This window comes from Aythya fuligula, chromosome 19 (genome assembly GCF_009819795.1).
Source record: "Aythya fuligula isolate bAytFul2 chromosome 19, bAytFul2.pri, whole genome shotgun sequence".
NCBI classification, from domain to species: domain Eukaryota; kingdom Metazoa; phylum Chordata; class Aves; order Anseriformes; family Anatidae; genus Aythya; species Aythya fuligula.
Window position 1 is genome coordinate 3,568,990 of NC_045577.1, and position 19,892 is coordinate 3,588,881.

The following is a 19,892-nucleotide window of genomic DNA, read 5'->3' on the forward strand; positions in this document are numbered from 1 at the left end:
GTAGGCGTGGTGGTGGGCGGGGCGTTGCGTAGCCCCGCCCCCTCGGGCCGTGTTTCCAGCCGGAGCGTTGCCGCCATGTCGCGGCTGCACCAGAGCCGGTGAGGGACCGGGGGGGGGGCGGGTTATGAGGGGGGGATTTTGGGGGCTCGAGGGGGGTTTGGAGTCCCTGCCCGCTGCTAACGGTTCCCCCCCCGCCTCCCCTCAGCATCGCCGACTTCCAGGAGGTGCTGGGCGAGCCCACGGTGGCCCTGGGCAAGCTCCGCGAGCTCTGCTTCAGCGGTGAGTGCCCAAACCCTGAGGGGGGCTCGGGGCGGTGGCGGCGCGCAGGGTGCGGGTTGAGCTAACGGTTGAGCTAACGGTTGTCTCTCTGCCTGCCCCTCCACAGGGATTCCCTTCGATGGGGGGCTGCGCTGCCTCTGCTGGAAGGTGGGTGCTGCTTGGGGCGCTTCGTTTCTCGCCAGCTTTGGGTTCCTTAAGTGTGCACACGGGGCTCTGGAGCTCTCGGAGCCAACAGAAAATAGCGATGGGGATCTTAAAAGGCACTCTAAATCAGTGGGGTCAGCACTGGCATGGTGACAGTAGGGTTATGGCCATCGCTTCGGGTGATGGCCGTTGGCTGGCTGCTCCCTGTGAGCACAGCCCACAGGACAGCCTGGGAGCGCGCCTCACTCCCGCTTGCTGTTGATCAACGCTTTGAGTAGGCCTGTGTCAAAAACCAGTCCCTGAAACATTCCTGGCTGCTATTTGGCAAAGATATAAACCTCATGGAGATAACTCCCCGTATTTTGGTTTGCTCGTCTTACAGGTCTGATAGCTCACGCTCCAAACGCTAACGTCTGCATCTGTTTTCTGTACAGATACTCCTGAACTACCTCCCTTTAGAGAAAGCCTTATGGAGCTCTTTGCTGAAGAAGCAGAGGTGAGGACGTCTGTGCTTGCTCCTTTAGTTCTGACGGTATCTATGGAGAAGGGGAATGGTTCCTTAAATAATTGAGTACCTTCATAAATTGAATTGTTCTCGTGTGGAATGCGCTGTTCTGAAGTCTGTCTCTTGGGGTCAGTGGACTGATCTTTTCAGTTGAACTCAACTGAAGAGAAGATCAAATGCTTTCTGGCTGAGCGGAGTGGTGCAGGGATGTCTGTTTGAGCTCAGTCCAGGTGCTTACGTTGATGTAATCCTCTGCTTCAAAACAAATTCCTCTTCTCCCCCCTTAAGGGATCTGTATTCCCAGTTCCTAAAAGAAATGATCATCCAGCCTGGGATCGCCAAAGCCAACCTGGGTGTTTCAAGGGAAGATGTGACCTTAGAAGATCACGTAAGTGCGGTTAACCTTCATGTTGAAGGAAATTCCCCAGAGCTATATGTTCTGGAGTCTGGACTCCTGTGCTGTTACTGTTTCAGTTCTCATAGTATTTTGCCCTGTTAGCAGGAAGGATGGTTCGTAGGTACCAGCCTTGCATCTATGTCTTAGTAGCCTTCAGTGTGAATTACTGTCAGAGCACCAATAGTTACGAAGCTGTTTTCAGCTATGGATGTATCTTCTTTTCTCCTTTGGGGCTGTCCAGCCTGTGGGTCTCCTAGGGAAGAAGAGAGGCTCAGAGAGGTTGCTCTACCAAAAGGATGCCTTCCTGGGAAGCTCTGTCCATGAGAGGGCTCAGAACAGGCTGAGGTTGTAGAAGAGGCAGCAGAGTTGAGCTGGACTATAGCACAGGAGGCAGGAGATTGAATTTATTTCCAATTCTGCTGATGACTGACTTCTTTTTTTATGTGTTGACTGTTTCCTGCATCCTTTTTTACTTCTCTGGAAGTGCCATTAAGTTTGTGTCCAGGCAGGGGATGAAGTAACTGATCAGAGGAGGCTGTAAAATAATACAACTGCTTCTATGGCTTATCCTGAACGTAAACTTCTCTGCTAGTGTACAGTCAGCTGTGCTGCTGTGATCTCTGGAAGCCTTGGTGCTATAAAACCATCACTGTTGTAACACTCCATGCACTGGCAGGTTACAGTGATCTTTGGATCTCTTGGAGCTTTTTTTTTCCCTCTTCTCTCTCAGCTGACTGTTAGGTTTGCCAGAGCCTTGATCTGGAGAGAAGCAAGTGCACATAGGGGAGGGGGAGCTGAGTTTGTCATATCGGAAAACGGATGGCACAGGGGACAGGTTGTTTGTGTTAATAATGTATTTCCTTTATCCTGGGCACAACGGTGATGTTTAATCAGCCTTCTCCAGAGCTGAGATAGCGGGGTAAGCTTGTAACTCCTACCCACCCACATAACGCTTGTGGTTAACTCTTGTGCTAAGTACAAAGACCGCCTATGTTAGACAGGTTGGAGTTGCAATCAAGAATCTTGTTGACAGAGAACAGGATACTTGGTTTGGGAGCAAAGTCACGAAGAGGCAGGTGAAAAAGGATTGGAAATGTTGTCTTCTGCCTGAGTGAACGTGCATGCTCACTTGTTTTTCAAGCTGTGACCTGCATCCTGCGCTGTGTGTACTGTCTGAAGAAGCAACATTAAACAAGAGAAAGTTTAATCCTGATGTGCTAGGAGCGTGCTGGTACCAGCTGACACAGGGACGGCAGAAATGTTAAATCAGTGTGTGTTTACTGAGGGTTTTGGTATCTGTGAAGCATGCTTGGTTTTGTTTCTGTTGTTTATTTCTTTAGCCCCTCAATCCAAACCCAGACAGCCGATGGAATACTTACTTCAAGGATAACGAAGTGCTTCTCCAGATAGACAAAGATGTCAGGTATGCGAGGCATAACGACTCGGGTTTCTGAACCAGAGTGGTTTGGTTAATACTTTGTACTTTGAAAATCAAGTTTAATATTAAACTGAACTTTCTGTTCGGCACGGGACATGTGCTTCCTTCTTCTTGTGCCTCATGTCCTCCTGTGTCCATCGTAGGAGGCTGTACCCTGACATGGCGTTCTTCCAGCGCCCAACGGATTACCCCTGCCTGTTGATCCTGGACCCCCAAAACGAGTTTGAGACACTGCGCAAGCGGGTGGAGCAGACCACGCTCAAGTCGCAGACGGTGGCACGGAACCGCAGTGGGGTTACAAATGTGAGACCTAGGTGTGGGCTGCCCATGGGGCGAGGCATCTTCGCTGATAAGGCGAAGGGTGGTTCCTGGCCGTTTGTCTGTGCTGCGTGGAGGAATTGTGGGAATACCCCAGCAGATAACTGTGTATTTTTGTGGCTGGACAGCTCTGAAGAGCCAGTTGATGGATCTGACAGTTGGTAGGGGATTATAGGTACATTTAATTTTAAGGATTATTTTTTCCCAACTTCTGGTAGAAGCCTGAGTTGCAGGAAGATGTGAATATTTTGTGCCTGATGTGTGCCTTCCTGCATGAGAACAGAGCAGTGAAGGGTCAGTTTACCAAAGCTGAATTTATATAGCCATCCAGAGCTGGATCTCCTAAAATTGCACTTAGGAAAGGAGTCTATCTGCTGAAGTTTGCGTTGTCTTTTTCCTCTTTCCAGAGCATTACAATATTAAGTGCTACACCCTTGGTGTTGGGGAAGGCGGCTAGCTGCTGCAGCAGAACTGTGCTTTTTCCTACGTTACTAACAAAGAGGTGGAACTGCTGTGTTTTCTTCCTGTATGGGATCAGGTGATGCAATGATTCAGGGGAACTGCTGCAGCACAGACTGCTTTGTTTGTCAGGGATAAGCAGCACAGAGGACTTGGTGCCTTTGTGCTTCGTTGAGGTACTTGGTTTATGTGAATGCCTGCCTGCTTGGTGCACGCTGCCCAAATCTTGGGGGGGGCCACGTGCCTTCAAAGCCAAGCTCGTCACGTGTAAAACTCTGTGCCAGTTGGTTACCCTGAATCAGTCCTACTCTTGCCTTGCTCTTCAGGTGAGCTCCCCTCTTAAAACATCTCCTAACTCTCTGAGTGAGTACGAAGTTCTGCCCAACGGCTGCGAAGCTCACTGGGAAGTGGTGGAGCGAATCCTTTTCATCTATGCCAAGCTGAACCCCGGGATAGCGTATGTTCAGGGGATGAATGAAATAGTGGGGCCTCTTTACTATACCTTTGCTACAGATCCTAACAGTGAGTGGAAAGGTGAGAGACTCTTTTGAATGCTCAGTAATGGCTGGTGTACTGCGTGCTCTCTGTGTAAAGAAATGTCTTGGGAAAGAGACTCTAAACAACTCAGTTTTGACTGATCAGGCAAAAAAAAAAAAAAGGCAAATGCAGTAAGAGATGAGGACTCTGAAACCACAGCAAACTGACAGAAACCGAATGGTCTGTGGGTGGTGAGGGTGTGAGAAGTGAGGATTTGGGTTTTTTTGTTTTGCATGGATCCAAGTTGTACTTCCTGACTGAAACCTAAAATCCCTTTAGAAGCTCTTGTTTGCTTGTACTATAAATACCTTGGGAGAGAGGGGTGCTTTTTCTTGTTCTGTTTTTGTCTTTTTTTTTTTTTTTTTTAATTAAAAAAAAAAAAAAAGACTGGGAGAGGAGAAGAATGGAGTGGGAGTACTTTGCCTGTTGCTTTTATTTCACAGAGCTCTGAGGGTGTGCCGTGATGGCAGGGAGAGCAGATGGTGTTCTCAGGCATAGATAACTGCTTCTTGACCCTGTGTCATGAAGACCTTGTGTTGCACGCAGGGTCTGTATTTGCAGTGGCTCTGTAGATATTTCTACTCCAAAAAAAAAATTTGTCTGGTCTCATCCTAGACCAAGCAAGCCAAGGTCTTGAGATAGATTACTTAAGTACAGGAACCAGGTTATTGAACAAAAGCAGTTCTGCATACCTCTGACAGTGATGCTTTCTCTAAGCCCCCATTAACTTTTTTTTTTTCTTCCCTAGAACATGCTGAAGCTGACACATTTTTCTGCTTTACCAACCTCATGGCTGAAATTCGGGACAACTTCATTAAGAGCTTGGATGATTCTCAGTGTGGTATAACCTACAAAATGGAGAAGGTCTACTCCACCCTGAAGGAAAAAGACGTGGAGCTGTACTTGAAACTGGTGAGGAGCTAGGTGTTTCTCTGAATCCTGGTTGGAATGTGGGGAAAGCAGCTTATTAGTGCATTTAAATGTCAGCCAATTCTGTTAAACTGTTACTGGGCTTGAATGGAAAGGTTAAGAGGCTCCGTGAAGGCCTTTGCCAATAGGACATAGAGGCTGTCTTATCTAGAAGCTTGAAACAAGCTCTCCGTGGAGTAAGCCTAGAGTGAGCTGACACAGCAAGGCTTTCCTCCCCTGCTTGGCTGAAAGCAAACAATGGAGTCACAGTCGGCAGCTCTGCAACAACCAAAGTGCCTTGGCCACCCTCCCTCGTCACCTGGCTTGAAGTTTACTTGGAGCTGTAAACATGAGTTTTGCTCTGGCGTCCCCTGGGATTTGAGGTTAAAGGAAGGTTAAGGTTGCCTCAGTCTTCAAAAACAGAACAAAAAACCTTCCCACTCCCCCACCGCCTGCCCTCTTCTGTTGTTATTGGATGCTGTAACAACACAAACTTTGTGGAGATCATTCCAGAAGTAAACTGAAGTCCTGTAGCATCCTACTTGACTAATTCTATAGCTCTCCTTCATTCAGGGATCTCAGAGTGCCATGGTTTGGTGTGGGTTTTGTAGAACATCAAAAGGCAGCTCTTGTTGCAGACCTCCTTAGGTCCTGCAGTCCATTTGGTGCCAAAATCCAACAAGAATTTGGAAAGGAAAGCTGGTCTCATTATTCCAGCCTTAACCAAATCACTCTGATTTGCTGTTTATATATTTAGAGAAGGCAAGATGTTTCTTCTGTAACCCAAAAGATGATCTGTAAGGACAGTGACACAACTCTCACAATGTTGCCTGAAGACTCATTCAGTGGGGAGAGAATAAACTGCTTACTGTTTGGGTGCCAGGAAATGGTCTTGGCCATGCAGCAGCTTAAGAATGTCATCAGGATCCTGAGCTTGTTTGACCTTACTTAAACTTATGGTTCTTGGGATTTGATAGCAAAAAAACAAGAAAGCTGTGGGCTAGGAGTGCTTACAGTATGTTTTAGTGACCATCAGTGTGAACTCTTTTCCATGTTTTGTTTCTTTTTGTGAGCAGTAAACCTTTGATAAATACAGGGCTTCTGGAAAGGAGAGGAAATCCTGACAAAACAGTGCCTTTGCTAGAGGGGGAGGGCTGCGGCTTTGCAGATAAAATGTTATTCAAATGGGAAATTAAAATTACTTGGCAAGTTTAGCTGAACTAACACAAACAGTGCCTTCAGGAAGAAAAGCTTCCTTTACTTGTGTCTTAGAGGAGCATTTTCTTGCTTTGTAGACTTGGAAGTTAGTTGCATTGAAAATCTTTGTTTCAATATAGCTTGAACGTGAGGGCCTTCAAAGGAGGCAGTGGTTTTGCTGCTGTGCTGATAGGAGTTGGCAGCCTAGAGCTGTATGAGGGTGGAGATGGGGATAGAAACAAGGGGTGCACCTCTTGGAGGGAGTGGGCCAAGAGCATGTATTCATTCTTTGCTTGGTGTGTGTCTGACAGCAAGAACAGAACATCAAACCCCAGTTCTTTGCCTTCCGCTGGCTGACGCTGCTCTTGTCCCAAGAGTTTCTGCTGCCAGATGTCATCCGGATCTGGGACTCCCTCTTTGCTGATGAAAAACGCTTCGATTTTCTGCTCCTCGTCTGTTGTGCCATGTTGACGTAAGTACAGAGGTAGCCTTCCTGCTCTTTTTTTCTCTCATTTAATGAAATCCATGGATCCAGGAGTTCCACAGGCATGTGTTAATGCATCTAGTGCATAGGTTACAGACATCTGTCACGATGGTAGTGAAAGTGTTCTCAAAAGCCTCTACGAAGGCACAGTGTAGTCCATTTTTAGAGACCCTCTGAAAAGAACCAGAAGTAGCTGGACTAATTTCCATCTTTCAGACTAATCCGGGATCAATTGCTGGAAGGAGACTTCACTCTGAATATGAGGCTGCTACAGGTAAGGATTATAAATAGAGTGGGCATAGGGGGCAATTTGGGGAATCTTTAAATAGAGAGAGTGGTGGTAGGCCTGGCTGAGGAGAAGTACCGGATTTCTGATGGCTGCTTGCAGAAAAATCTTCAGGTTGTTCTCATAGCACACTCCTTACTGGAAGTACAAATCTTTGCATGCTGTGGTCCCCACCACCCACAGGGAAACCGGACTCACTTGAGAGGAATGACTGCCTTCACCTCCTTGGTGGTGGTCTCTGCTCCCTGTGCTGTTACCTGGGCTTTCACTTCCACGTACAGAATGTGGCTGTATGCTACCTGTGTTGTCTTCTCAGCTCTGTATGTGTTAGAAAAGCAACGAGCTCTGTTTCAGAGACCAATATTCCTTCTCTGGTCTGCTGTTGGTGAGGCACAGTGGCACAGTACTATGGTCTGGAGCCCAGCACTACCGTTAACACAGAGCCTTCTTTTGCATGTGCTCCCTTCCTAGTCTACAGAGAAATCCTCATAGACTAGAGGCTTTTAGCATTAAAAAAAAAAAAAATTGTTTTCTAGCAAAGTTCTTATGCCCTATGTAACAATGTCAAATTTGCTGGCCAGAGACTTTTGTTTAGCTCTGAGATCTGTGAGAGCCCAAGGTTGAGAACACCTTCACAGAACAGCAGGGTATCTCTGATTCTGCCAGTTCCTGCTTGGGGCTGTGCAAGGTACTGGCTTTGATAAGGTGTTTTGGCATGAAGATAGCCCTTGTAGCAGGCCAGCTGACTGTACCCATGCAGGACAAGCTACAAAAACTTCTTGAAGGGTATCGGGGTTTGATCAGATACAAAACAGGAAGCTGATAACTGTCAGGGGGGTAACTGAACATGACAATGTGTTATAATAGTTGAAGAATTGTACTGCCAAGGTTTGCTCTGCTTCGGTGGAATGATGTGTGCAGGAAATGTGAAGTTGTCACTTAAATTGTTTTTCTTTACCGTAGGATTATCCTATCTCTGATGTTCACCTGATTTTGAAGAAGGCAAAGGAACTTCAGGATTCCAAATAGTCCATGAGCCTCACAAAAGGTGTTGGAGAAACTGTATGGCAGTGGATCCTAGGAGATTCCCCTGTGAAGTGTGGCGCGTTAAAACTCCTAGCGGTCTCTGCAGGACTTCAGGTTTTGCATTTGGGCTACTGGCCACCTTGAAGACTTCCTTCTACTCTATTTATTAGGTCAAGGACTGATTACTTCCCCATCTGCTTGGGTCCTGCACTCCAGATTTCTCAAACTTCAAATGCCTCTGTGCTGCCAAAAGCAGTTCTTTGTATCTTTTTTAATGACTTTAAGTGGAGAAAGAAACCATCTGTCAGCATATCCCTCAAGGGGTGGACTCCTTCTGCATCACGAAGGTAGCTCACATGGAGTAACTTTGGATGGGGAAGGGACAGGCTGGATCCAGTGGATTTCAGTGGGTGAGTGTAGAAGAATCTTTCTCCTGTGAACAGAATGTATCCCAACGAAGTCACACACCCTGCTGTTCAAGTAGCTTCTGGATTCTTCTCCCTCGTGGCTGCACTTAGCCATCCATGGGGTGTGCAAAAAAAAAAAAAAAAGATTGCATCAGCTTCTGGTGAGTGTCATCTGGCATCCAACAATTTGGACCCCTTCACATGGGAAAGAGATCTTGAGAAGCTGAGAGGGGAAGACATCATTACAGCTGCCAGCTTTGTGCACCGAAACTGCCTGAACCCAGAATGGCCTTACCAAGAAGGTCTCCTTGAAAGCAAGGCTGCAGTGGTTTTAATCGATGAGTGAAGTGTAGCTTGAAGTCAAGCCTTACTACGCACAGCCTTAGAGCAGGAGCTTGTTGCTGCAGGGAGGCTGAGGCCTCAAGCTGCTTTTCTGTCTCTGAACTGGGGCATATCCACATGATTCTATGATATCCAGCTACAATCAGGATTCCGAAACACAAGAAACAAGCATCTAGTTGCATGAAGACAGCTATATTTAGGGACTTATACAGGCACGGCATTGAGGTTTCCTGCCTCAGTGGCTTGCAAAGTATTACTCCATGTAAGCTCTGGTCATGGTAACCCTGGTATTGTCTAATAGCACTTCTCACCAGGAAGGGACACGTTACAGGTCTGAGCTACAAGTAAGAGTCCTAATCCAGTGCAATCCAGTGGGCATACAAGCATTTCAGTCATTAGTAGACTCCTGGGGCTGATCCACATCCTCTGTACCAGTCCTGCTGGTGTGACAGGCGTGAGTTGGACACTTGTCCCTCCTCAGAGGGAAGCTGCTGTGTTTTGAATACTGTAGAGCAGGCTTAGGTGAACAGCAACGAAGACAAGCTATGGAAAGGACTGCTAACCTGCTGATCAGAAACCATAATCCTCAACGGGAGAAACTGCCAGCACCCAGGTGCTTGGGTTGTGCAGAAGCTCTTGAGTGAACACTAATCCGGCATGCTTTACCCTCTTTCTGTGCTGTGCTGGCTCACCTCTGCGTAGCTGTTTGACACTGCGATTTTCGGTATTATGGGTATTGATTTGTTAAAGGTCAGTCATCTTTCGAAGATCTGCTTAAGCTGCTGATGGCCTAGAATGGCCCTTCCAAGAGGGATGTTGTCAGCCTTTTGCTGTTTTACTAAGTGTTACTTCCTTCACTGAAGGCCAGTTCTTTGCAGGTGACTGTAATTCATTTGAGGCTGTGTGGGGTGACTGGCAGACAGGTTGATGCACACACCTATGTTCTTAGCAACCCCAAGCAATCTGTCTGCCTCTTTAGAAGATGCTCAAGTGACACTGATGCAGCCAGATGTTGCTGCTGTGGTGGATCCTGAGCAACTGAAGGCTTAAAACAATGTAATTAATACCTGTGGCTGACAGCATCCCTCTTTGCTGCAATCCTTTTAGAGGGTAGAGTTTTCCTCCAAGAAAAGTGGAACTGAAGGACCAGGACGGCTGCGTGATGGAGCATCCTGTCAGCTCTAGCCACAGGATGAGTGTTCTTCCTGCCTTGATCACTGCGCTCTTCTAGGTGGTCTCAGCTGCTGGGAACCTGCACTACAGAGGCCAGTTATCAGACCTCACGTGGCCAAACTGCTAGATGGTAGCCACAGATGTGGGACTGGAGGGTCAGACTCGTAGCAGAGTTGGACCTCCTCCAAAACACTCTTCTGAATATTGCTGTAGCTCTCATACCTTCCATGCACAATCTCCCTGTATGCCCGTGCTGGCTATTTTGGGTCCCCCTTGCAAGTGCTTACTGTGTGGTTTCTCACTGGTAACAGCAGCTTCTGTGAGGGTTCCTGCTCTGAAAGTCTCTCTGAAAGACTCGCTCTGTGAGTCTCCTTAAAAATCTCAGAAGGCAGCAGGCAAATGAGGATCAAGACATTCCTTGTGGATGAACTCCTGCTTGTTTTCAGAGTCACGTGTGGGGCTGGAGCAGCACAAATGCTTGAGGAAGACACCGTGGAGGTGGGTAATGGAGCACCAGGGTCTGCTGCTGGCTGGTACAGGTGTCGTGCTGTCTCTTCCCTTCCTAGGTGTCCAAGGGGTTATTACGCTGTTTTATTTCTCTTCAGGGTGGGTGATGGTGAACACTTTTAAAAGGAATTTGCAGTGGTTTAACAGGATGAGATGAGAGCTTTGGCTGCTGGAAAGGTTCTCTGGGATAAATTCAATCAATAGCTTTATCCAGACAAGCCTATGGCTGCTAAACTGGTTAATTTGAGTTCTTTTTGGGGGAAAACTTTTAACAACTTTGATACACCCAGGCAGGCTGGTTCCTACATGAAAAGCTGTTTTATGTCCCTCCTTCTCCCTCTGCTGTGTGGCAGGACTTTGTTCTGCTGCTGGAAAGGGCTTTGAAGGGAGTTGTTCTACTTTTCAATGACTTGGGCCACCCATTTCTTTATTCCAAGACTTGCCCCTTTCTTTAAGAGCAAAAATGGATCTTCTGAGGAGAGAAAGTCTTGTTCCCAGCTTTTGAATCACCTCATTAGTTTCCGTGCATTCATTCCTCAAAGGCTGTTTGTGATGATTTTAATATATTTTTTTTTGAGGTCAGATAGCATTAACTAGGTTATGGTTGTTCCTGGCTTGTGTGGCCAAGTAGCACCGGTGCCATCCTGGGGATATTTCCTCCTCTGACTTCTTTCAGACCGAAGGTGCTGCAGCAGCAGTGAGTTTGGCTGCAGCAGCAGTTCTTGGGGTCAGAAGGTGGGAGCCTGGGGTGCCTTGAGGGTGCCTTCTTTCATAGGGTCCTGAACAGGGGATGTTTAAATAGCTCTTAGGAAGCGTTCCTCACAGGTGGCACTGCTGCTGGGTGGGATGAGAGGACCCATCTTCAACTAGGAAGAAAATCAGGGTGCTACGGTGGATGTGGGGACCCGAGCCTTCCCTGGGAGGAGGAGGAGGTCCAGGACTTTCACCGTGTGCAGTTCAGGCTCCTGGGAACTTGTGGCTCTGCCAGTGAGGTAGAAGGACCGGGATAGCGGAGATGAAGTTGATGATGGTCGTGCAGAACGACAGAGTTTGAATTCTGGGACCTCATGGGGAATTATTCACGCTTTGGCAGTGAGTGAAATAAGGGCCAGGAGCTGACTGGGGGCACTCCGGGGTGTTTGGGGAAGCAGGAGCCGTCTCCCTGAGTGAGGGTCAGTGACTGTTCTCGGGGCTCTCTCCTACACTGCCCTTCCTCAGGAAGAGAGGAACGCACCTGGCGGTTTGTCAAATAACACTTTTTTTTATTTTATTTCCCTTTATCTTGTCTGGAAAGAATTGCCAGAACGGGGTGCAGAGAACACTTCCTCACTCTAAAACTACTTCTTTTATGCTTCTTTTTAAACACTATTTTTATAACGCTTCCTTTAGTGAGACGGGGGGGAGGAGGAGGAGGCTTTGTGCCGCCACCCCACTGAGCGAGGCCGTGTGGGGCGGCAGCGGGGCCGCTGCTGCTCCTCGGCCTCGTAGCGCCCGCGGCCGGGCCCAGCGCCGCGCTGCGCCCCAATAAAGTGTTTTCTTTGCACACCGCTGCCGGCTGCGCTTCTGTGGGCACCGCGGGAGGAGCGTGGAGGCCTTGAAGGGCCAATTCCCTCACGGGCGTGTGGCGGTGGTGGCGGGGCGGGCACCGGAAGAGAAAAAAAACCCTTGGGAAGGAACCGCTGGGAGCGGGAGTCGCTGCGGGGCCATGCTGCGGGGCCGCTGGCTGCTGCCCGGGGCCTCCCTGGCTCTGGGTGCGGGGCTGGGTTCGGTGCTCACCACCCTCTGGCAGCGCCGTGAGGGCGATGCGGAGGAGGCGGCAGGGCTGCTGGGCCGCGTGCCCGTGCTGCCCGCGGTGCAGGCGGCGGCGGCAGCAGGCCCACCGGCGGTCACCGGGTCCGGCAGAGTGGAGTTGACCAAGTACGGCCTGCCTGGCCTGGCGCAGCTGCGGAGCCGCGAGTCCTACGTGCTGTGCTACGACCCGCGGAGCCGCAGCGCGCTCTGGGTGATCGAGCAGCTCAACCGCGAGACGCTCAGCGGAGCCTCTGACCGCGCCGCCTGCGACTTCCAGGAGGACGACTCGGTGCACGAGTACCACCGCGCCACCAACGCCGACTACCGCGGCAGCGGCTTCGACCGCGGTCACCTGGCGGCCGCCGCCAACCACAAGTGGAGCCAGAAGGCCATGAGGGACACCTTCTACCTCAGTAATGTCGCCCCCCAGGTAGGTCTTGCCCCTGGGGTGCTGCTGCTCAAAGCCTGGAGTAGCTCTGGCAGAGAGAGGCTGTGTTCGCTTGGGGTGGCAGGGTTCATAGAGTTGCTGAATATATTCAGTTAAAAGGGACCCACAAGGATCATCGAGTCCAGCTCCTGACTCCACACAGGGCAATTTAAGTGTTAAATGATATCTCTAAGGGGTGGTGATAACGCTAGCCCCAAGAGCTTTTGCGAACAGGAACCTTTCGGTAAGGACCTGCCTGGGTGCTTCCCTCTATCCACAGGAAGGATCCCAGTCAGAACAGTGCGTGGCAGCTGAACAGGTGGACAAATGCTTAGAGGTGATAGTCTGAGGCTCGTGGGTTCTGCTGCTGCGTGTGCAGAGCAGGATCTCTGTACGCAGCTTCCAGAGAGCAGGTGGCAGTAGTGACCTTGGCTTGCAGTGCCCCAAGTACTCCAGAAGGGTTACAGAAAGGCGGATGTTGTTATGAGGAAAACTGAGCAAGGAGGAGGTTCCCTGGTGACTAACTGTACCGTTTATGTCCACTGCTTGTGTTTTCAGGTTCCTCATTTAAACCAAAATGCCTGGAATAACCTTGAGAAGTACAGCAGAAGCTTGGCAAGGAACAACAAGAATGTCTATGTCTGCACGGGACCTCTTTACCTGCCCAGGTAAACAAGAGGATGCGGCTGGGACCACACTCGAGCGATGTCGTGCTGGGAAGGTAAGGCAGGCCGAGGGCTTGCAGCCTCCCAGCTGCTCGGAAACAGGAGTGATCTGCTAAGAGCCCCTTCAGTAGGTGAGACCAGCAGCGTGCAGAGTTTCTGCAGAACGGTGACTTCTTGGGATTGGGATTAGTTTCCCATTCAGACAGTTATTTTGGGAATACCTAGGGTGGGATACAAGGTAACCTGGTGACTTTTGTTTGCAGTTCTTCCTAATGCAGCAGCATTTAATTAAGAGACTAGACTGCAGAACCCCTCCCTGCAGAATAAAGCTCCTAGGTTTCATTTTATGGACTATTTGTTCACCTAAGAGCATGACATTATCTGCAAGGATATTTGTGTAGGACTGGGAAGAGCAGTTCTCACCAGCTGGGATCTTTTCACAGCAGGAAATAGCTTGGAAAGGCTGTTAAAGGAGAGACAGTGGGAAAGGGATCTGGGGGGAGCAGACCCGGTGTAAAGCTCAGCCTCACCACCACCATGCAGCGGGGGCTCTCTTAGGGTGGTGCTGGAGGGCTGAGGGGTGGAAGAGGCACCAGACTGGGGGCTAACGTGGGACATCGCTGTTGGTGCAGGATGGAGGCCGACGGGAAGATGTACGTCAAGTACCAGGTGATTGGGAAGAACAACGTGGCCGTCCCCACCCATTTCTTCAAGGTGCTCATCCTGGAAAAGGAGAGTGGGGAGATCGAGCTGCGCTCCTACGTGATGCCCAACAGCCCCGTGGATGAGAACATCCCCCTTGAACGGTTCCTGGTTCCCATCGAGAGCATTGAGCGAGCCTCAGGGCTCCTCTTCGTCCCCAACATCTTGAAGAGAACAAGTAACTTGAAAGCCATCACGGCTGGAAACAAGCGTTGAACCCTGACTGAGGAAATCCAGGTATCCTCTGGGAGGGACCGAAGGCAGTAGTTCACAGTATCTCCTTGTGCAATTTTAAACACAGGGACTAAGAATCAAAGCAGTGCTTCTCTCAGCCCGTTCCCATTTCATGTAACAGTGAAACACATGCAAAGCATGTCTCAGGGGCAGGTTGCATGGAAGGTTCCTGGGCACTTGACAAGTAGTTCTCTAGGATTTGCCCCTACACTGCAGTAACACTGCAGTAGCTGGGGGTACTCTTGTAACTCCTTTTGTTTGTGGCCCTTAAAGCACAAAGGGAAATTACAGGGGAAGCAGGGAAGGACAGGAGCAAGACAGGCACGTGGAGAGGTCCTTGCCTTTCTGCGTCCAAAGGACTGTGTAATTGTTTTCTTTCGGAAGATGGTTTTAGCAGTAAAGCTTTGAAAATCCAAAGTATGGGTTGTTTCTTATCTGCTCCTATTGAAGTCCCTGAATAACTCGGCAGGAAGGGGAAAGGGCAAAGCCAGCTTTTCCAGCTGCTTTTCTCTTTGAGCCAAACTGTAACGAGGTATGGTGACGTGCTTTAGCAGCATAGAACAGCTTGGGGTGGAAGGGACCTTCAAGATCATCCAGTTAGCTCAGAGACAAGTGAAGCTCCAGCCCTTCCTGCCACTGGGAAGGGAGGAAGCCTTTGGGTTAAAGGGGGGCTGGGGAGGCAGGCTAGCTGTGTGATGGGAACAGCTGCATAAGGGTAAGGATTAAATTACTTCCTTCAAGGCTGAAGGCCACGGTGCTGCAAGGGCGTTGAGTGCCCATCTTTGTCACAAAACATTCACATGCAGACTTCAAAGCAGCTGAGGTTTGGTACTGTTTTATTCCCCACCTGAGACAGCTGAATTGCCGAGACTCAGTTTGCTGCTAAGCTTGTCCCAGGCTGCTGCAAGGCAGTGACCTGCTCTTGGCTGGATGCTGCAGGTGTGGAAGGGCCCAGACTTGCTGGTCCCAGCACAAGCCAGACACTCGGTTGAGCAGCGCTGCCAGCTTTGGCCAGGTGTCTGCAGCTTCCCCCAGGCTTATCACTCCAGGAGCCTGGCAGGGCTTCCCTGCGTCTGAATAGCAAAAGGCTCTTCCTTGAGGCAGTCCAAAGTGGAGGACAAGGTCGGTGGCTTTCCTTCCCTCAGCTGTCAGTGGGTGTCTTCACAGCCTCCTCGATGCGAGGTCTCAGTGCAGACAGAGAGATCAGCAGTGCTTCCTGGAACAGAGCCGTGCAGCACTCAGAGCTGCTGTCCTTGGCAAGGGACCCCCGGGCAAGCCAGGGGCTGTTTGAGGCATTGCTGGGGGAATTACACTGGCTGTACGTGTCACTGCCAGAGGAAGGCAGCGCTGCTCTGTGGCTGCTCTGTGTGCACAGGCACCACACCCGCTGCACCATGAGCCACCTGCCCTACCTCTGTTCGGATGGTTCGGCTGCCTTGGCTGGGACAAGTGTTCAGGTAGAAGTCGAACAAAAGGCTTGGGTCAGTGACCTCCAGGTTTGCATCTGCATCAACCCCAGCTTCTAAGCCCTGAAGACCTCCAAACACAACAAGGGCGTGCCTAGGGGACAGTGCAGGGACAGGGTTAGAAGGGAGAACAGCTCAAACCATCATACTGAGGCAGGTGTTATGAGCTTTTTTTTTTTTTCTTGTGTGCCTTGAACCAGGCCCCACTGGGGGCTCTGAGTGGGGTTGCAGATGTGAGTGACAAACCTGAAGGAGGGCAGAGTGACCTGGTCCACAGAACTGCCCCGCTCTGAGGTCCCAATGGAGAGATCGTAGCCTTCCTTGAACGGACACTCTGAGAAGACAGCACCTAGGAAACAAACACAGCCCGTGGTTATCAGCATGGGGCTCCTCACCTGTGCTGCCTTCTGGGCAGGTTCAGACACTCCACAGGTGACTGGTGGCAGAAGAAAGAATTGATTTCCAGCACCACTAACGCATCAGAAGACTGATCCCTCTTCCTGCCAAATTCCCTTGCTGCAGGAATCTCCTGGCACTCAGCTGCATCACCTCAGACAGGTACCAGGAGCCATGGAAAAATCAAACTATGATTTTCCTAGGAGATAGAGTCTCTCAGATGACAGTGGCAAAGGATTTTGCAGGGCTCTTGCACTCAAAAGTCACTGCAGGCTTAGATGTGAATGAGTGGGAGGGAGTTATCACAAATGGAGATGGAAAGTACCAGCTCTTGTCAGCTGCTGTGGTGAATGCATTTGGAAAAACGGTGAGTGTGAAAGTAGAGGGCCAAGCACTGGTGGGTGAGTGGGGCAATTCACAGCTGTAGCTTTATCCCTCAAATTTGACTGTTCTGTGACTGCTAGCTGCATAGGGTGTTTGCTGCCTGTGAGACAAAACTAGAATTTTAAATAACACGTTAACATGTTACAGATGTGCAGCCTGAAACTGGTGTGGAAGCCCAGGTGGAATAAAGCTCCTTCTGCACAGCAGAAAGCAGAAAATGCCTCCAAATACTTACTGAGGCAGGAGGCGAGGCGGACACTGTAGCCCCAGTACAAGCCTGACACCGTCCGAGGGTGGTGTGAAGACACCACGATGCCCTTCCGCACTTTTGCTTCTGAAAGGGAAGCAAAGAGATTAACAACCCCCGTGAGGTCCTGCTGAGAGCTGAACTTGACCAGCCACATGCTGAGGTTTCTCCTGTGGCAAGGCACCGACTCACTGCACAACCAAGAGCCTCCCTTTTGAGTGTGTTCTGGAAAGTGTGAGCGTGTTTGGGCTATTTACTGCTGGCCAAAGAGCTGACAGGTCCTTCCAATGCACTAGGGGGCTGTGGAAGGGTGTTACTACTCTGTGTGTGTAGTGAAGAGAAGGTGGAGCTGTTGGCTATCTTCAAATGTTAGTAATCTGAAGGCTGTCATACAGAAGGACTAACTCCAGCAGGAGTAAGGTCTGCAGATGCTAACATAGCAGCAGATTACCTGGATTCTGTGGTTCCTGCAGGCGCACCGTCACTCGCAGCCCAGGCTGCAGCTGTCTGTCGATCTGTACCTCCTGCAGGGACAGTCACCAGCAGTGTCAAGACAGTCTGGAGGTACTGGGGAAGGTGGGGAGGGAGGGAATCCTCTGAAGAAGGGGGGGGCCTATTCTGGCCTGGAGCTGGAATGAGGAGCTCTGCAATCAGGGGCTGTGTTGCATGCCACGCAGAGCAGGCGTGGTTGCGTCAGCAGCCTGAGACTTTGCTGCTCAAAGGTTCAAACTCAGCAGCAAAGCAGTGAGGTGCTGGGTGGGCAGGCCAGAACTCAGGAAGTTACAAACATTAACAGGCCAGGAGGGACAGGACAGCACCAGCACTAACCCCCGTGCCAGCCTGCTGTGAAGCAGAATGCTTAGAAGCTGAGCAGTGCTTGTACCCACCACGCCTGCTTCAGATCTGCCAGTGACAGGATGAGTTGTTTCACCCACAGACGTACCTTCCTCATCCCACAGTTGACAAAAGAGCCTCTGCCTGGCTTACTTGGCCGGTCCAACACCACGCCTTCTCGGTACTCTGAGTCCTCATCCATCCGCATGTGGTGAGGGCTGTCCAGGGGGTTGAGGAGCCCTGGAACAGCAGGAAAGGAACAGGTAAGGACAGGGCACAAACTGCAGGAACATGTGGAAGCACAGCTGCTCTGCTGCCCCTCCCTCTGTGGTCCAGTGGAGCACAGCACCTCATCCCCACTCTAAGGCTGGGAAAAGTTTTTAAGCTCTGTGCATCCCACGCAAAATGAGAGACAGAGCTCAGGAAGGGGGAGCCAACAGCGTGGGATAGAGGCAACCGAATCATTACCTGCAAACTGCAGATCTCCGTGTTTTGGGAAAAAGGATTTCCTCAAGTACCTATTATCAGAGAAGATTTAAATATGAAAACGGTTGTTTCTAAGACACCTGGGCCTCAGCTCTAGCTCTGTACTGACTCTACAGGAGCTGAGTACAGGGTATGATTAACTCTCCCAAGTCCCTGCTGTGCTATCAGTTAAACTCCTGAATTAGATGTGAAACAATCAGATCCTGTGTTCATGCATAAGCATGCAATATAAACAGAGATTATATTGCTTCTGGAGCCCACACCATGAGGTACCCATGCAAATCACCAGCTGGGAGCTAGTTCTAATACTCATCTGACACAGTCTGACTGCAGTAGACTTACTGAGGGCACTCCAGGTACTGCAGGATCCGAGCCAGCTGTACGCAAGCCTTGTCTTTCTTTCCAATTCCTTCAAATTCCCCCTCCACACTCCTGGAAGAGAAAGAGAGCAGTCTGTAAACTCAGTATGGGACTGCAAAGCAACAAAGTCTTGGTCTTCTGGAGATCTGACTATTTCTCCTTAACCTGTGAATAGAAGCAGCTTCCCCATCAACCCTAAAAGCACTAGGAAACCTTTTCCTGCTGCTTTGTTCTCCCCCTGCTGTCAGAAATGATCCTAAATTCCAAGGCAGTTAAGTGAACACCTGTGCCCAGTGCAGGGCTCCCTGTAATGCTGCTGTCTATGGGAAATTCAAACCCTTGCTTGAGCTACACACCATTCTTTCCTGGTCTCAGCTAAATAAAGGAACAGAAAACACAGAAGAAACAGCACAAAACAGCTCGTCCTTACTTTGCATCTTCCCCATACTCGTCGAACACCACGATCTCATCCACGCAGAAGATGGCACAGGCTCGGGCAATCTGTCCGGCGAGGTAGGTGCGCAGCTCCAGCGACTGGGCGTTGTTCAGGATGGAGCCGGGCAGGGCCACGCTCAGCGTGTGGTGCCTCCCTGCAAACAGGGCGAGGGGATGGGGGCCGCGCAGGGCCTGCCGGCTGCACCCACAGCACTGTGTGTGCTTCAGCTGCAGGAGACGGGGCTGAACAATGCAACCTCTGCTTCTCAGATTTTAATTAGGATTTTTCTGGTAATAAAGGCCTGTCGTGCGGTGCCTGTTGCGTTGTGTTTGTGCCCGTGGGCTGGCTACGAGCAGATCTATGGGGACAAACGTCCCCTTTCTGGCAGCTCCCCGGGCTGTCAGCCCCCCAGCCCCCATCCAACCCCCCAGCCCCTCACCTCTGTCCTCCTTCTGCTCCTCCTCCCGCGCTTGCTCCGCCTGCTTCTCCGCCAGCTCCCTCATGCGCTGCTTCTCCAGCTTCTTCAGCAGCTTCAGCTCCTTCCATTTCTTCTTCTCCGCCTTCCCTGAGGCGCACAAAAACCCCCCGGCCCCCCCCCGAGCCGTCAGCGGCGAGCGCCGAGAGCCGGGACCCCCAACCCCTGCCCGGCCCCAGCCTTACTCTCCTGCTTCCAGCGCCGCCAGTCCACATTCCTCTCCACAACCTGCGGAGACAGGAGCCGTTTTGGGGCCGTTTTGGGGCCGTTTTGGGGCCGCTGGGCTCCCCCCCCTCCCGGGGCTCTCCTCAGCGCCACACCCCCCCTCACCTCTCGGGGCCGCTTGGCCGCGCCGCCGTCCGCCATCTTGTGCGCGCTGCCGGGCCCCGCCGTGATTGGCCGCTGCCCGCACCAAGTGGGCGGGGCGGAGCGTCGCGCGAGCCAATGGCCGGGCAAAGGGGCGGGGGTAGGAGGGGGGTTTAAATCGCCTGCGCGGCCTGCCAAGCTAAGCAGGGGCTGTCCTGGTGCGAGGGTGGATGGGTGACACGATGCGTGCGGCTTCTCCGGGTCTCAGCGGTTTA

At 50.8% G+C, this 19,892-nt stretch overlaps 3 protein-coding genes across 3 annotated transcripts; 2 read left to right on the top strand and 1 right to left on the bottom strand.

Annotated features, from left to right (window-relative positions):
- Nucleotides 1–52: 52 nt before the first annotated feature.
- TBC1D13 (TBC1 domain family member 13) lies at nucleotides 53–11,951 on the top strand. Its single transcript, XM_032200214.1, has 12 exons — nucleotides 53–98; nucleotides 206–279; nucleotides 386–426; nucleotides 858–919; nucleotides 1,217–1,316; nucleotides 2,666–2,748; nucleotides 2,907–3,066; nucleotides 3,867–4,074; nucleotides 4,826–4,989; nucleotides 6,495–6,655; nucleotides 6,884–6,941; nucleotides 7,917–11,951. Exons 1-12 carry the CDS (start codon nucleotides 76–78, stop codon nucleotides 7,980–7,982), a joined length of 1,200 nt encoding a protein of 399 aa, XP_032056105.1. The 5' UTR covers nucleotides 53–75; the 3' UTR covers nucleotides 7,983–11,951.
- Nucleotides 11,952–12,113: 162 nt separating this feature from the next.
- ENDOG (endonuclease G) lies at nucleotides 12,114–14,638 on the top strand. The gene is made up of 3 exons (XM_032200318.1): nucleotides 12,114–12,629; nucleotides 13,185–13,294; nucleotides 13,924–14,638. Exons 1-3 carry the CDS (start codon nucleotides 12,114–12,116, stop codon nucleotides 14,207–14,209), a joined length of 912 nt encoding a protein of 303 aa, XP_032056209.1. The 3' UTR covers nucleotides 14,210–14,638.
- Nucleotides 14,639–15,046: 408 nt separating this feature from the next.
- Nucleotides 15,047–19,692, bottom strand: SPOUT1 (SPOUT domain containing methyltransferase 1). The gene is made up of 12 exons (XM_032200250.1): nucleotides 19,642–19,692; nucleotides 19,497–19,539; nucleotides 19,276–19,401; nucleotides 18,831–18,990; nucleotides 18,383–18,472; nucleotides 18,023–18,072; nucleotides 17,664–17,794; nucleotides 17,172–17,244; nucleotides 16,709–16,807; nucleotides 15,940–16,042; nucleotides 15,640–15,787; nucleotides 15,047–15,443 (listed from the first exon to the last, which is right to left on the bottom strand). Exons 1-12 carry the CDS (start codon nucleotides 19,675–19,677, stop codon nucleotides 15,369–15,371), a joined length of 1,134 nt encoding a protein of 377 aa, XP_032056141.1. The 5' UTR covers nucleotides 19,678–19,692; the 3' UTR covers nucleotides 15,047–15,368.
- Nucleotides 19,693–19,892: the final 200 nt, after the last annotated feature.